Here is a 15,809-nt window from a genome sequence, read left to right as displayed (position 1 = left end):
ATAATGATCGCACAACCCCCGTGGGCGACTCGCAACAAACTTACAAGATAGAATATAATTCCCCTTAATAAAACTCCCAAGCACATTTAATTCGATACGCAGCTTCGCCGGAAAAAAGCGTCCGCAACCGCATGCCTATGCAAATGCCCCCGTCCCGTTTTCGATTTTCGATTCGGGACCGTTTTTACTTGCGCCGCGGCCAACTGGACGAATGCGTCGCAAAAAAAACGCGATTTATATTTATTACGTGTGCGAAAGTGCAAAAGGGACACGGTGTGGACGTTGGAGAACGACTTTTTTCAACGTACAGGTAATCGATTCGCCGCCACTCGCGGTTTTAATATTGATGCCGGCAATTCGAAATTCATGTATTGACACGTGACTGAGAACCGTTCTTTTGATGTGTGGTCGAAATGTGTTGTGGGGTGCCTCACACGATGTTTTATTGGCTCCGCTCTTTCGCTACATTGTTTCGACAGCGATCGCGTTAGAAATGGGACCGAATGAAATACAAAAAATGTGGCTATTTAACAAAAAATTTCCCACATACATAATTGATTTTTTATTAAATTTACTGTTTGCTGATTTTTCCGCAGTTACAATTAGCGGCAACTAATTGACATGCGAATAATAATTGTAATTTATACCATTATAAAAAACTAATCACAATCGTTGCCATTGTTTTAATTATTTTTTCTCATGTCTTGAAATACCATCTGAGTACAAGTCAAACATATCTCTCCAAAATATTAATCAAGGTTCTTGATTGATTGATGTTTATGGTATTGAACCTTGTATTTATCAGTTTTTGCCTTTCATCACTATAGGTTAGACCACCTTGGGCCACACCTAACCCCACCACACTTTCCTCCGTACATTCTCGCTTCTCGACTCACTGCTATTGACCATTAACCACTGCTAATTACACATCAGAAAACATTTAATCTAATTATAGTTAATCATATTTATTATGTTAAAACACTGCTGCTAATTACCGATTAAGAAATATGACTGATTTACAACGTTGTTGTCGCACTGTCAAAGTGGCTGAACATTAAAATTCATTAGCGACAGATTACGGGAAACTTTTCGTCGGCACACCACAAAAAGATCGTGAGTCAACAAACGCCGTTTGAAAGGTTCTCAGATAAACGATCGCAAGGTAAATATCAATATCGAATATCCGCCACTTACCAGAGGTGAATAGAATGCCGAGCTCTCAACCCCTATGCTCGGGTAGGGGTTCTGGTCGGTGGATGGGTACGGCGTGCCGTACATGCCGACGCTCCTGGGATACTGGAGGGCCGCCAGCCGGGCCGAGTCGTACTGGCAGGAGCAGACGCTTTGTCCGGTCACCGGGTCCGTGACCAGGGGTCTGCCCGACTCGCAGCACTGCGTCTGGCCGGTGCTGGAGGTGCCGCCGGGCGACAGCGCGCCCGGAAGTCCGGCCGAACCGCCCGGACTCAGCGAGCCGCCACCGGACGCCGGCGACGAACCCGAATTTGTGGTCGGCTGGCCCGATACCAAGAGCTGCAACAAGAGGAAATGGTCAAATAAACGAACGGGAATGTCGTTGATTGTTAGGCGAAACGCAAGTGGTCCAAGAGCGGACCCTTGTGGTTCACTTTTGTAATTGTTAAGCTCTGCAACTGGGAAAAGAAGACAATTCACATCTCCTACAATTGATTATATAAATTTTCGATTATTTGTCAAAATATATCACTGACACAACATTACAAAATTAAAGCAGTAAGTCGTTAATTACTATATGAAATGTAAGAGGTCCAGGAACAGACCCTTGTGGTTCAAGTATTAAAAGTTTACAACTAAAGAGAAGAGACAATTCAATTTTATAATGAATTTTCGGTTGTTTATAAAAATAGATGACCGATACTTTTGTTGTTATTTATTTTTCATTGAAATTTCCATATTTTATGTAACAATAGGATAATTTCCCTAATTAGAAGCATGTTTTTGTCAAATACTTACAATTAAGCGTTTAATTATGTTTGTATTTAGCAATAATTTCGCATTGATAATTTGTATTTGTTGGGATAAATAGAATAAAACTGTGTTGGAACAGCTCCATCAGGTTTTACGACAATTAAAGTTTATACTTACGTGTTTATGATTATTGTAAGTGATAAAATATCGGTATAAACGTGTAATTAAGCAATTAAGCCAATTAACGGTCGCATTTTTGACTTTTGCATAATGTATTCCGCGTTATTGTTATAGCATTATCGCCGACTATATAATTATTTAAGCATTTTACGTGAAAAACTACATATGTTTTAATTACAATATCGTCGCGTTATCTCTGTGAATTTTTTAACGATAATGCCATATTTTAACAAGTACATAAATTATGAAAATAATTGCCCGAGATATTTGTTGTTTTCGAGTGCGCTCATTATCGCGATATAAATAAGGCATAAATTAAAATATTTACTAAAATATGCAGGCCTAAATTCTAATTAGCTGGGGCAGATGTTGACTTTTATGTCCATTATAAAAAATGGAAAGGAAAAGAACGAAACTAAAACGGAACCGAGGGTCGGAAAACCGTGGAAAGTTAATTTAATTAGTGTCGATTTTTGTTGAATAGAATTTTTATCGAACGTATCTGGGTCGTAAAAATGTTCTAATGGGTTGTTTTACTAAACAGCATTTTTATAGTTAGGTAGTTTTGAAGCGAAACACGGATTAGTTGGTTCACGTGTGGGTAATAATTTCTACAGAATTTGTTGTTTACCGATATGGGAAAAAAGTGTATTACATTTAATGGGTTTCCTTTATTAGCGACACTAAAAATATTTGTATTGTCCGCATTTTATGGATCCTCGAACGACTGTATTATTTTAAAGCACGTTAATTAGTATAATTACCACTTTCAATCTAATTAAGTGGGTTGGTACAAAATTTTGTGTGTTAAATTTACCTATTAGATAAGCAAATTTATTGTAAATTTTACTTTTAATGGAATTTGTTGCCATTTAATTGATTAATATGATAATTTTACATTGCTATACAAAAATAGAGTTAAAAAAAACCTGTACCTATAAAAAAATTATTGTAAATTTTACTTTTAATGTGATTTGTTGCCTGTTAATTGTTTATGATGATATTTTAAAAATTGCTACACAAAAATATAGATAAAAAACTGGAATTGGATATAAATATTATAAAATTAATATTCATGTTTCATTATAACAAACACGATTTACACTAAGCTTAATGATACCCTCAACTGGGAAGTCGTTAATTATTATATAAAACGCAAGAGGTCCAAGAACAGATCCTTGTGGTTCACTTTTATAAATTGTTGTTTATAAGAAAGGACGACTGATACTTTTTATTTATTTTTTATTTTCATTACAATAAAGTATCATTTATTTTTCTATATTTTATGTAAAAACAGGATAATTTTCCAAATTTTTAAGCAAGTTTTAGTCAAATTTTGACAATTAACCGTTTAATTATGTTTTTATTTGGCAATAATTTAAAATTTTGTGTGTTAAATTTGCTGTTAGATAAAAAAATTACTGTAAATTTTACTTTTAATCTAATTTGTTGCCTTTTAAGTGATTATTATAATATTTTAAAAATTGATACACAAAAAAAAAATAGTTAAAAAAATTTAAAATTTATTAAAAAATTGTATACAATAAACAAATATTAATGTTTCATTAAAACAAACACGATTTATACTAAACTTAATAATACCCCCAACTGAGAATGTCGTTAAATATTATGTGAAACGCAAGAGGTCCATGAACAGATCCTTGTGGTTCATTTTTATAAATTGTTATTTATAAAAATGGATGACTGATATTTTTGTTATTTATTTTTTAGTTTTCATTACATTAAATTGTTTATAATTAAGTTTATGTTGAAACAGAATAATTTTCCTAATTTTTAAGCATGTTTTTGTCAAATAGTGACAATTAACTGTTTAATTATGTTTGTATTTGAGAATAATTTAAAATTTTGTATGTTAAATTTACTGTTAGATAAGTAAATTATTGTAAATAATTAATTTGTTGTCTTTTAATTAATTTTTATGATATTTTTAGAATTGCTACACAAAACTATAGTTAAAAAAAACTTGTACCAGAACGTAAATATTAAAAAAAAATTGTCTACAATAAATAAATATTAATGTTCCATTACAACAAACACGATTTGTTCCGTGTACGGTGTTTAAAGTGTGTTCCCAACAAATCCCGAAATGAATGACAATTATTTCCCTCACATCAAACAAAAAAATCCGAAAACCTACGCATGAAAACGTTGCATTTGTATGAAATTCACGAAACAGATGTTACCCGATGTTGATGTTATCAGTCATTATAATGTTATGTGACACAGAATGATGGAGTGCTCATGGCGAAATGGGATTTTGATGTACAACCTCTTCATGTAGTGCTACAAATTTGTTTTCGCAACAAATATTACTAAATAAACCGCTCATTTACACCGAATTAAGAGGGAATATTGTCCTAAATGTCGAACAGATGTTATTTAGACGGGCCGAGTGTTATAAAAGCCTTTTATTTATTATTCACAAGCGTTCATACAAATTAAATTCTCGTTATGTGCTTATCAAAGTATCATGGTGGTTATCTGGTGTGCGGCCAGATAAATTACCATTAATTGTGTTTTAAAAAAACGCACGGGTACAGTACAGGTGATTCGACTTTCCGGATTAAATCATGTAATTTTTTCAACGCCGTCCGTGTAATAAAATACCCGGGGTAGGCAAATTTATTACGTTAAACAATCATAAATACCGCCGCGACCAGTCTTAAATTTAAACGTTCCCGTTGACGTTGAAAGTATCTCCCGAACGATCGCGCTCGATAACGCCGGACGGACGAAATAATTAAGGCCCCATTGATGGTTTTCAGCCACCCCGTCCGGACGAATCAAATTAAACGGAGATCGTCGGGCGGCATCGAAAAAGGATCGATGGATATATTGGCTGTCGGAATCAAGAGTGCTTGGCAAATGTTTGCCGGGCCACTTCGATGTTTGCCCAACTCTTCTACGCACGTGAGCCCGATCCGAAAATCACTAATTATTCGGACTCGGGGCATTTCAATGATTTTTTTTCACATGCGGCGGCGGCGGCGGCTTTTCATCTGTGCCCGCATATGTTGTGCACAAATAGAGCGTTTCGCTCGTATATTGGTTTAATTGTCGGCAAATAGACGATGGAGTGAGCTAACTGTTAGTTCCGACAATGAGCCTCGACGACAAGGTACTACGGCTGACGTTAACTGTTGGTTTTGGAACTCTTAACATTTTTACCGGGGATTGTTGGAATTATCGAGGCAATTTATGGATATTGGTACCGTACCACCAGGTAGAAATTCCACGAGTAATTGTTGGGCGCCAACAATAAACGTTTTGGTGCTTGTTACTTCCGTCGCTCAGATACTGAGGCCTAATTAAGTGGTTTCACAACATTGTATCATAGATTTGGTACTTTATCACATCCGTAGAGATAAATGATGAAGTTGGATCAATTTGAAGTAAAACTACAACTTATTTTATGGGATGTCTTGAATATTAACTACTTAAAGTCGCAATTACAACGGATTTCTCTATTTTTCCTCAATGATTTGGTACTTTATCACCTTTGCACAATCAACGTGAAGTAAAAATACAACTTATTTTCTGACGTGTCTCGAATATTAGTTCTGAAGGTATCAAAACAAAGTAATTTCTCGTCATTTTCCCAATGATTTAACACTTTATCACGTTTATTGAGGAAGGTGATGAAGTTGAAAGGATTTGAAGTAAATCAACAACTTAATTTCTGAGACACTTTGAATAGTAACTACTGTTTTATTGTAGTAACAATAACAAAGTGATTTTTTAATATTTTAACAATAATTTAGCGCTTTATCACATCTGTATAGGAAAATGATGAAGTTGAATAGACTTGAAGTAAGTCAATAACTTATTTTATGAGATACTTTGGGTACTAACTGCTGAAAGTGACAATAACAAAGTGATTTTTTAATATTTTATCAATAATTTAGCGCTTTATCACGTCTAAACAAGAAAATGATGAAGTTGAATAGAGTTGAAGTAATTCAACAACTTATTTTATGAGATACTTTGGGTATTAACTGCTGATAGTAACAATAACAAAGTGATTTCTCAGTATTTGCTCAATGATTTACTATTTTATCCTGCCTGGATGGCTAAATGATGAAATAGAGTAAAACCAAAACTTCTTTTACGTCATAACCTTACTTCAAATTGGGTACTTTTCAAGATAACACAAAAAACTAAATAAATACCTGTGATGCCGTCGGATAGCTGTAGCCGAACTGAGCGTACGCAGCCATATCACTGTCCCCCGAAAAAAAGCTGGCGTCCGCGTCCGCCGAACTCGCAACAAACGCCAAATAAATAATAATAAAAAAAAAAAATAAATAAATCACAGATCACAGTAACACTAGGCCGTCGTCGATTGTGGTTAATCCATGCGTGATCACAAACACACAAACTTCATGTTCATCCGACACGGATACTCGTCCAACATGAATGCAAACATAGAAACAATGGGACCGACCTATGCGCGGTGCAGATCTGATAGCGACTGGGACGTTAAACCAGTCCCGAATGTGTCGGTACCATTACACCCCTGCGACACGCCAATCGGGGCGGGGCCGCGCGTTACGACCAGTGACTACACGAAAATACCGGAGCCCGGCCGCGATTGCGCCGTCCCATTCGGTCCCCACCCGGGCGCGGGAGTGGCGTCCGCGGCCGGGGACGCCCACCGATGCCGCGGCGGTGGGGGCACGACACGCGTGACTATCTTGTTTATGGGGCTCCGAAGATCCCGTACAAATCCCACTTCGCTGTTACAAAAACTCCTAACTGAATTTATTGGATACAAGGTGTTTGTCGAAATGAATCGTTCGGATCATTTGTATTCCGTTTCGGCGGAACGATGCTCCGGTTTTTACATGGAAATTCACTTTGCACCTCGCGACGTTCGACTCGCGTCGCCGACGACACACGGCGGCATCGAGGGGGTTGCGATGTGATGCGCTTATTGAACGGACATCGGCGGGTCGGATGCGGAGCCGGGGGAAAGTTTCGGGAGTTTGTAAACCCTTGTCTTCGAAAAAATGTACTTTGAATGGTTTTCGCATGATTGAAGGAGTGAGTGTTCAGGTCATAAAAGGGCTTCAAAATAATACAAAAATATATTTTGATCCACTTAATTAAATCAGTGATTTGACAAAATATTTTCTAATTAGTTTTTAATCAAAATATAAAAATTTTATCCAAATACAGTGATTTTTTTTTTGTCCAGATTTGATTTGACTTTATAAATGAAATCATTAACTATTAAATTTTTATCTATTTTCATCATATTAAATATAAAATATGATATTTAAAAACAACTATAAAAAATTTAAAAATCAGTAATATACTGATAAAATTAGGATTAATTTAAGTGAAAACATTTTCTACAAGTTGTAATCTAAAATTAATAAACTACTTTTGAGAATTCGTAAAAGATAAGGGTAAGTTAATAAAACGTCAATATTTTTTGTGTTTTTAAAATTAGTTACACTTATTAATTAATATTTACACACCAATCAATCAAAAATTGAACAACAATGACCTTTTTAATTTAAGATTTTGGTAAGCATTTTTTATAAGTAACGATGTAAAATTGGTAAACTATCTTTCAGAATCTGTAAGAGAAAGTCACAGTAAGTTAAGTAAGTTCAAAGTATCTTAAGTATCTTAAATGAACAAATTAAAACTAAGTATAGCTATTTATTTTTTGTATTTTTTAAAATTACACTTATTAATTAATATTAAAAAAATACTAATCAATATTTCAAAAAATTAAAAACAACGTCCTGTTTAAATTAATACTAATTTTAGTAAAAGCATATTCTATAAGTTATGATGTAAAATTACTCCTTCAGAGTCTGTAAGAGAAGATCACAGTAAGTTAAGTAAATTAGACGAAAGTGTCCAAAGTATCTTCAGTATCTTAAATAAATAAATTCAAACCTAATATTGTTATTTATTTTTTGTGTTTTTAAAATTAGTTATTTTTATTAATTAATATTTAAAAATATTTGTAAAATTGAACAATTAAGATTAATTTTGGTAAAAGCATTTTCTATAAATTATGATGTAAAACTGGTAAACTATTTTTCAGAAGATCACAGTAAGTTAAGTAAGTCAGGCGAAAATGTCCAAAGTATCTTAAGTATCCATAAATAATAATAATAAATAAGTAATCAATAATTACAGTTACATATAGTTTATTATAATGAATAATAAAATGAAAATAGAATTTGAAAATTATTGGAAAGTTAGTAAAATTTCTTTTTTTAATCTAAATTTATATTTTCCATTTATTTGATTTTAATTTGAAATAATTATTCAAAATCAAAATTTAAAAACAATTTTAATGTAGTTATTTATAACTAACAATATTTTCTGGCTTGTCAATTGTATAATATAATAAATTGTGACTATTTAAAAGTTAATAAATACATTTTCTTATTTATTTTACCTGATTAATGTCAAAATTATTGATAACTATGTATTATTATATGTAAATTAGTACTTTTGAATTGACTTTAACAACAAGTAAAATTGAATTATTTTTATTTATTTTTAAGGAGTATTCATTTGTTATCAGAATGAACACATTTATAAGTATTCTAGAAATATTTAAAACAGTATAATTTTGATATCAAATAAATAGTGACAGTAGTTCTCTCTATTACGAGGGGTTGACAAATTTGCATGATCCCTTCATAAATATTAATGCCTAGGTTCCACCCCTTGTGTGTTTGTAAATATTGAATCGTCTACATCCTAACGCATTAAGATAATAGTTTCGACACCTATTATACGAAATTTCGCTACACTCCATCTAGAACTAGGAGAAATTAGGTAATCTAATATTCAACATAAATCACCGATAGACTATCGTAGATCTATTTTGTATACCATACATAATCTCTTGCATAACAGCTTATCGGACATTTCCTAACATGTTAATTGCAAGTTAAGTCTAATGGCACAGATTCTAAAAGCCACTTGACTCGCACATCAAAGAGAGGTAGAAAGTTATCCCCCTATTTCATCCAGCATTAACTTGTAAATTTCCGGTTTTTCCATCGATTTTACGGTTTTGTGTTGTGGTGGATTTGCGGTGGATTTGCCATGTAAAATGACTGCGTCCATCTCCCCAGGCTTAACAGAAATGAACGAGAGTCGACAAAAGTCGAGGGATGATCTGGGCGGGGGATCATCTCCTTACCTATTTATTGTGTTTTTGAATGGTTTTCAATTTGTTGATAATTACCATTGGGAAGGCAATAAATCAATTCCGATACGCATAACGAGAGCAATGGAAAGTCAATTTGTTATGTCAAACTGCGTAAATCTTTTGACTTTTGGGATTTTCCAATTTCGAACATTAACTTTGATTCACAGAAGTCATGTAGTTGATTAAATCATTTCGAGGAAGATAATATCTGTAAATAATTATAATATTATATCCATTTTTCTACCGAATATTCAACAAAAATAATAAGAACCTTACACAATATCCAAAGTATAGCACTGTTAGCAAAAAAAAAATAACTTTATTGGCGATATTGAAAAAATTCAAGGAAATTAATTTCGATAAACGATTAGAAATAGTTCAATTTTCTATAGAAATGCGCCAAAAATAATAATAAAATTACTCAATTTCCAAAAAATAGTCTTTATTGACAATATAATAATCAATTTTTTAATTTAATCTCTTAATTTTTTTATATTCTCCATGATTATTAATATTATTCTCAATATAAGTTTAATATTTGTGGTAAAAATCAATTAAATGTTTTTAATACCTATAAATTACTTACACAATAAATAAATAAATACAAGAAGTTAATTTTTCTGCAGAAATAAAATAAAAAAATTGCTATATAAAAAACAGAAGTAGCAAAAAAGCCATTTTTATTAACAGTATAAAAAATATCAATTTAATTACAGAAGGTTTAAAAATTAATATAAAATATTGTAATAAATTTAATTTATTTTGCAAAATAAAGTAAATAAAACCTCTAAAAGATAAAAATTGCAAAAATATGATACTATAATTTTCCAAAAATAATAAGAAACTAATTAAGTAAAAACTCTAAAATATAAAATTTTTAAAAATACGTTGTATTGTCAATTTTTGAAATTTTATATATATTTGCTTTAATTATAATTTTACTAATTTTATCAAATATTTAATATTTTAGTACAAATAAATTAAACCTTTTAAAAATTAATAAAAATTACCTACACAATTCAGTACAGGAAGAATTATAATAAAGTAATATTTTTTCAACAGAAATAACAATATCCAAAAAATATAACTACTTACATTTGTTGTAAAGCCTTTTTTATTGACAGTTTAAAAAATCAATAATTTAATGTTATTAATGTTATATTTTATGTAATTTAAAAATTAATATAAAATAATAATAGAGAAATTTAATTTATTTTGATAAAAGAATGGAACACAAAAATTACAAAAATATATTGTATAATTTTGAAAAAATAAAACAAAATAAATTAAATAAATAGATATAAACTCTAAAAGGAAAAAAATACAAAAATATTGTATAAATATAAAAATAGTGAGACTTCTATTAATTTTTGAAATTATGAAATTTTAACAAAAATATTTCCAAATCTTGTGTTTTATTATGTATTATATTAATTTTAATTTACATTTTTTTCAAAATAGATTTAATATTTTTACACCTTTGTAATATTAATAAAAATTGCTAAAATTCAGTTAAATAAATAAATTAAATTAAATTATTATTATTATATTGTAAAATATTTTTATTAACACAATGAAAAACAATATTTTAATGTAATTTTACATATGATTTAAAAATTAATATAAAGTGCTTAAACAGGAATTTAAATTATTTTGAAGAAATTAAAAAAATAAATAAATAAAGAAAGGGTTTAAAAGGAAAAAATTAAATTCAAAAATGTTGTAGAAATATTAGAACTGTAATTTCTTAATTTTAACAAAATGTTTATGTATTATATTTATTTTAATTTACATTTATTTCAAAATAGATTTAATGTTCTTACACCTTTTTAATATTAAAAAAAATCAACAATTCAATTCTACCGAGAAAGTCTATTTTTACCTAATTAGTTAATATCCCAAAAATATTATTTATCATTAGTTGTAAAATATTTTTATTGACACAATGAAAAACAATATTTTAATGTTTTAAAATGTAAAATTTATAAAAATATATTGGGTAAATAATAGACAGAATGATGTATTTTTTTATTAAATAATATTATTAGTATCATATAAAATTGTTTTAATTTAAATTTTGTTGATTTCAATAAATATTTTCAAATACATTTGTATTTATATTTTTTGTAATGTTTAAGACAAATTATTAATTTTTATCATAATCAATATCTTTTCTCAATATATTAATTGCACCTTTTTATAATAAACATAAATAACCAACAACTGAAAACTTATTATTCTAAATGTCAGTATTATAAAAACAAACATTCATCCTTTTCAAAATTCAAAAAATATTTCATTATTGTGAATTTTTAAAAGTACTTTATCTGAGATGAGAAAAAAATGTATTGAATTAATGAATATATTTTTAAACATTTAATGTTGAGTGTGATAAACAAAATTAAATTAGTTGAGTAATAAATTATAATTTATGTTTATGCAAACTACATAAATTGACCAATTTGTTTAATTTAAAGAAAATAAATAAGAAGAAATGAAATAACTGTCAATCTCTAATTTATTTTAATTGATAATATTATGTTTACTAAATATCATGTTTCCTTTATCATTATTTATTATTAACTTCTTACAGATAAATGGATACAGACTTTTTTTAAGTTTAATAAGTCTGTGGGTGAAGAATGATCTTTTAAAATTAGGGACCACCCCGCACAAATAAAACAAAAACACCAACATTAGTTTGTATTCCAAGTTAATCCATTTGTTCCTGATACATCTTCCTGCATGCATTTAAGAACAATTACCCAGAAAACTGAACGCATGACAATTACACAAACGAAAATCACCACCTGGGCCGCAGCCGTTGATCTGGGAGGTCCGAGCACGTTCCCTCAACACTCCGCCGCTTTCGACAAACGACCCGTACCCAAAAAACAATCCATTGTTGTTATTAAAACACACAGTGGGCAATTTAAATTCTATCCCGCGCGTTCAATTGTTCTCAATGAATCGTATAAGAGAGTGTGCGCCGTACAAATGAGGAATTACCAACGCACAACGGACGAAACTGGTTACCATTGGCCGACGCCGCGAAGATGAGAAACAAAAGGCCATTATGGCGATCTGATAAACGCCGTTACGACATATTAGAGTCGGGAGATTTGATAATATTGTTAAAATCCGGCTGATTTATGGATGTTGAAATCGTAACGTTTTTTCATTTTGTTCGAAATTTGAATTTTTAATCGTCGTTTCGAAAGAGGAAACGATGGGAGTAGAGCGGTTCGGAAGACAATGGAGCAGAGACACTCACTTGGATGGTAATTAAGCTGGTTAATATTTATGATTGTGTTTGATAATGTTTCTTTTTTTTGTTGCTGTTGCGTTTCTAATAGGTGAACAATGAGAATGAGACTTGTGGCTCTGGTGTTTGTTGCTTGTTGTGATTGGGTGTGGACGTACGAGCTACCAATGCTTGTATGACTACGGATCTTCGAGTATTTCGTGGGGAACATTTGTAGCTTTTGTTCCAAACATGAATAATATTTTACAGTTGCTTTGCTCACTGACAGATTCTGATTGTTGCTACAAGATCCATTGTTTAGACATTCAAGTTGGGTGGATGGACGACGACCCAAAAAATATTTCACCGTCATATTTAGACGTTAGATGGATTCTGACCGAGGGGGGGCGAAGTGCCAACGGGTGGCGTAAAACTTCGGGCATCGTCCATTCATAATTTAAGGCCGTCATCCGTTTCGGAATTTGGTCTGTGACCGCGACAGTCCGGTGGAAATGGATGTCCACGGACGGAGGACAGGTATAAAAGGGGGGTCCGTGGCTCGGTGGCGCCATCGGAAGTGCAGGGGTATAACTCACCGATTTCGGTCGGGGCCGGAACATTGGCCGGTGACTTTTATTGCTCCCTCGAACCCGGACCGGTCGTCCGATTCGATACTTTTCAATTGCGATCGTTTTATTTCATCGGGACGATTTGTTACGGAATTTTAGGACGTGCCGATGTCACATAACACACCGTAAAGTTCTAAAATCATTTGACTATACGTTTTTATTTAATAAAATATTATTAACAATTTTATCAATCAAACGTAACATGTTGGTACTCAGTGTCGAACGAAAATGGTTGGAAGAAATGAAAATGTGAGAATTATATGTAAGTTTTACTTGATCATCTGAGCTTCGATAACACGAATGTTTTGATAATTAGATTAAAATATTTAACAACATCAAGATAAATTTGAAGTCACTAAATCAAAATTTTCTTTTTCACCAATTATGTCATCAACACAATCATTTAATTAAGGTGGCTTTGAAAAACTGAAACCATTTCTAAGTCTTTCGAAAAAGATAGTTGACAATATTATATAATATATAAGAAAGAAGAGAAGATAAAAGAATACATAAGAATTGACATCAGTTGGACATTGCTACCTGATTTCATATCTGCATAGTACGACGATATCGATGACATCAACAGTGACATAAAAGAGGATATTTTATAGACAGAATTCCAGCAATCACCTTTAAAGGAATTTAAACCATGTACTTTACTACAGCAACAGTTTTCATTAACTAATAATGTAAGAAAAAGTCAGGACACCATAAAGAGAAGGTCTCTTTTTGACTGTAACACATCGCTCGAGAGTACCTTCATTGGAAAAAGGCTGAATTGAGTCATATATTGTTTAATGATGAGTCTAAAACTTCTTTATATAGACGACCAGAGGAACGTTATGCTCAATGTAATATAGCTGAGAACTGATTGTCATTGCTGGAGGAAGTTTAACTACTGATAGGTACTGCTCCATTTATTGGAGAAGAGTTTGTTTTTATACATGACACACTCCAAGAATTGTCAGATACTACTATAACAAGGTAAATATTCCTCTAATGAATTGGTCAGCTAGAAGTCCAGACTTAAATCCAATTGAACATCTATGGGACCATATAGGAAGACAAATAAGAGCACTTCAACTAACACTTTAAACCATCTAAAGGAAAAGCTTATAAAAATTGGGGAGAGCATTGATCAGGACGTCATAAGAACATTAATTTGAAGTATGAAGTGTCATTGTCAAAAGGTCATTAAAGCACGTGATGAAAATACTCCATATTAGTATAAATAAACTAAACTTGAAAAATGTTAAAATGTTATATTTAATTATTTCCCTAATAATCATTTCATCATTTCATTTTCAATAAATAATCATAGATTTCCCCTAAAACTGTATCCTTAATTTATTAAAAAAAAAAAGAATTATATAATATATTTTTTTTTTGTTAAGTGTTCCATAATTTTGTGGCACTCTGTATATACCGAGTGGAAAGCCTTTGATCCTCCTGAATTTTGAGAGAGACATCGTGCATGACAGAGACAGTAAAAGATCCCCACTTACTGTCTCTGTCAAAATGCAGCCGGATCAAACGGCTTTCAATTGGTATGTATATAAAATATATTTTACTTATATAAAATTGACAGTCATGTACACGAGCGTATGTTTGTACAACGTGTAATTGAAATATTTATACAAACAAATGTATATACATAAGACTATAAGTTTTGATAAAACGATTTTTTTTGAGTTCGACTTTTGAGCAAAATAATATTAGATTCAAACAACATAATTTAAGTAAATCATTGATTACAGTCGACACTTACAAACAATTGCAGTGTCAATGTAAAAATAAATATTTGATAAAAATGTGTGATAAGGCGGCACATTAAAAAATATTTTGTTTGATATTGCCGAAAGATTTCGTTCAAGTGCGAGAAATAAATTGAATTATTGTAAACAACAGAAACATGACTTATCAGTTAAAAAAATTGACACATATTATTTTTGGAAGGTTTTCTTGTACCGGAAACATTTTATTATTATGTAGGTACCAAAAGTACACATTTTTATTTAATTCTAATACTCAAATACCTTTTGTATATAATTATATTGTGGTAACTTATCCCCTTTGTCATTGAAAAGAGTGAGGACTAATCTGATGACCACAATTCTTATCCGCATTTGAATGAAACCGCAAACCAATAATGCCAAAGCCGGAAAAAGTAAAGCTAAAGGTTATTGGCATTTGGAATTCTGGTTTAAAAATATAAAAGAGCTAATGACAAGATTAGGTCAGTAAGTTACTTAGGCATTCTTATCTTACCACGAAATACTGGTATATTTCCAGATATAGTACTCAATATTTTCAATAAGAAATACATTTTTTAATTTTACCTTTTCTTTACACAATTTAAAAATATGAATATTTGAATTGATACATATAATACAAAAAGTTCTTGTTCTAATGGTACATGATCCTCCGTGTTTCCCCATCCAGTGATTGACGGACACAAAGACACCGATAAAACCAATCAATGTTGGTTCATGATAACTTTCGGCTTTGCCGTGAGTCGATAAGCAATATCTTTTGTAAGTATTTTTTCTGCTTATTTAGATAAGTTACATTCACCTTATTGATTTAGCATACATGTTAAAAT

At 31.2% G+C, this 15,809-nt stretch overlaps 1 protein-coding gene across 2 annotated transcripts in view; it reads right to left on the bottom strand.

Annotated features, from left to right (window-relative positions):
• The window catches only part of LOC109601021 (homeobox protein araucan), a 72,020-nt gene that overhangs the window by 15,991 nt on the left and 40,220 nt on the right, over positions 1-15,809 (bottom strand). The window contains exons 1-2 of one of the 2 annotated variants that reach the window (XM_020017224.2): positions 6,315-6,590; positions 1,195-1,530 (exon numbers count right to left, since the gene is read on the bottom strand). In XM_020017224.2, the coding sequence (XP_019872783.2) occupies positions 1,195-1,530; positions 6,315-6,362 (384 nt within the window). In that variant the 5' untranslated portion in view covers positions 6,363-6,590. Of the gene's footprint in view, positions 1-1,194; positions 1,531-6,314; positions 6,591-15,809 lie in introns of those variants that run through there. The other variant, XM_020017223.2, reaches the window with a different exon arrangement.

Source organism: Aethina tumida, chromosome 2, assembly GCF_024364675.1.
Source record: "Aethina tumida isolate Nest 87 chromosome 2, icAetTumi1.1, whole genome shotgun sequence".
NCBI lineage: Eukaryota > Metazoa > Arthropoda > Insecta > Coleoptera > Nitidulidae > Aethina > Aethina tumida.
Note: the sequence above shows the minus strand (reverse complement) of the source record. Positions and strands in the feature narration are given on the sequence as shown.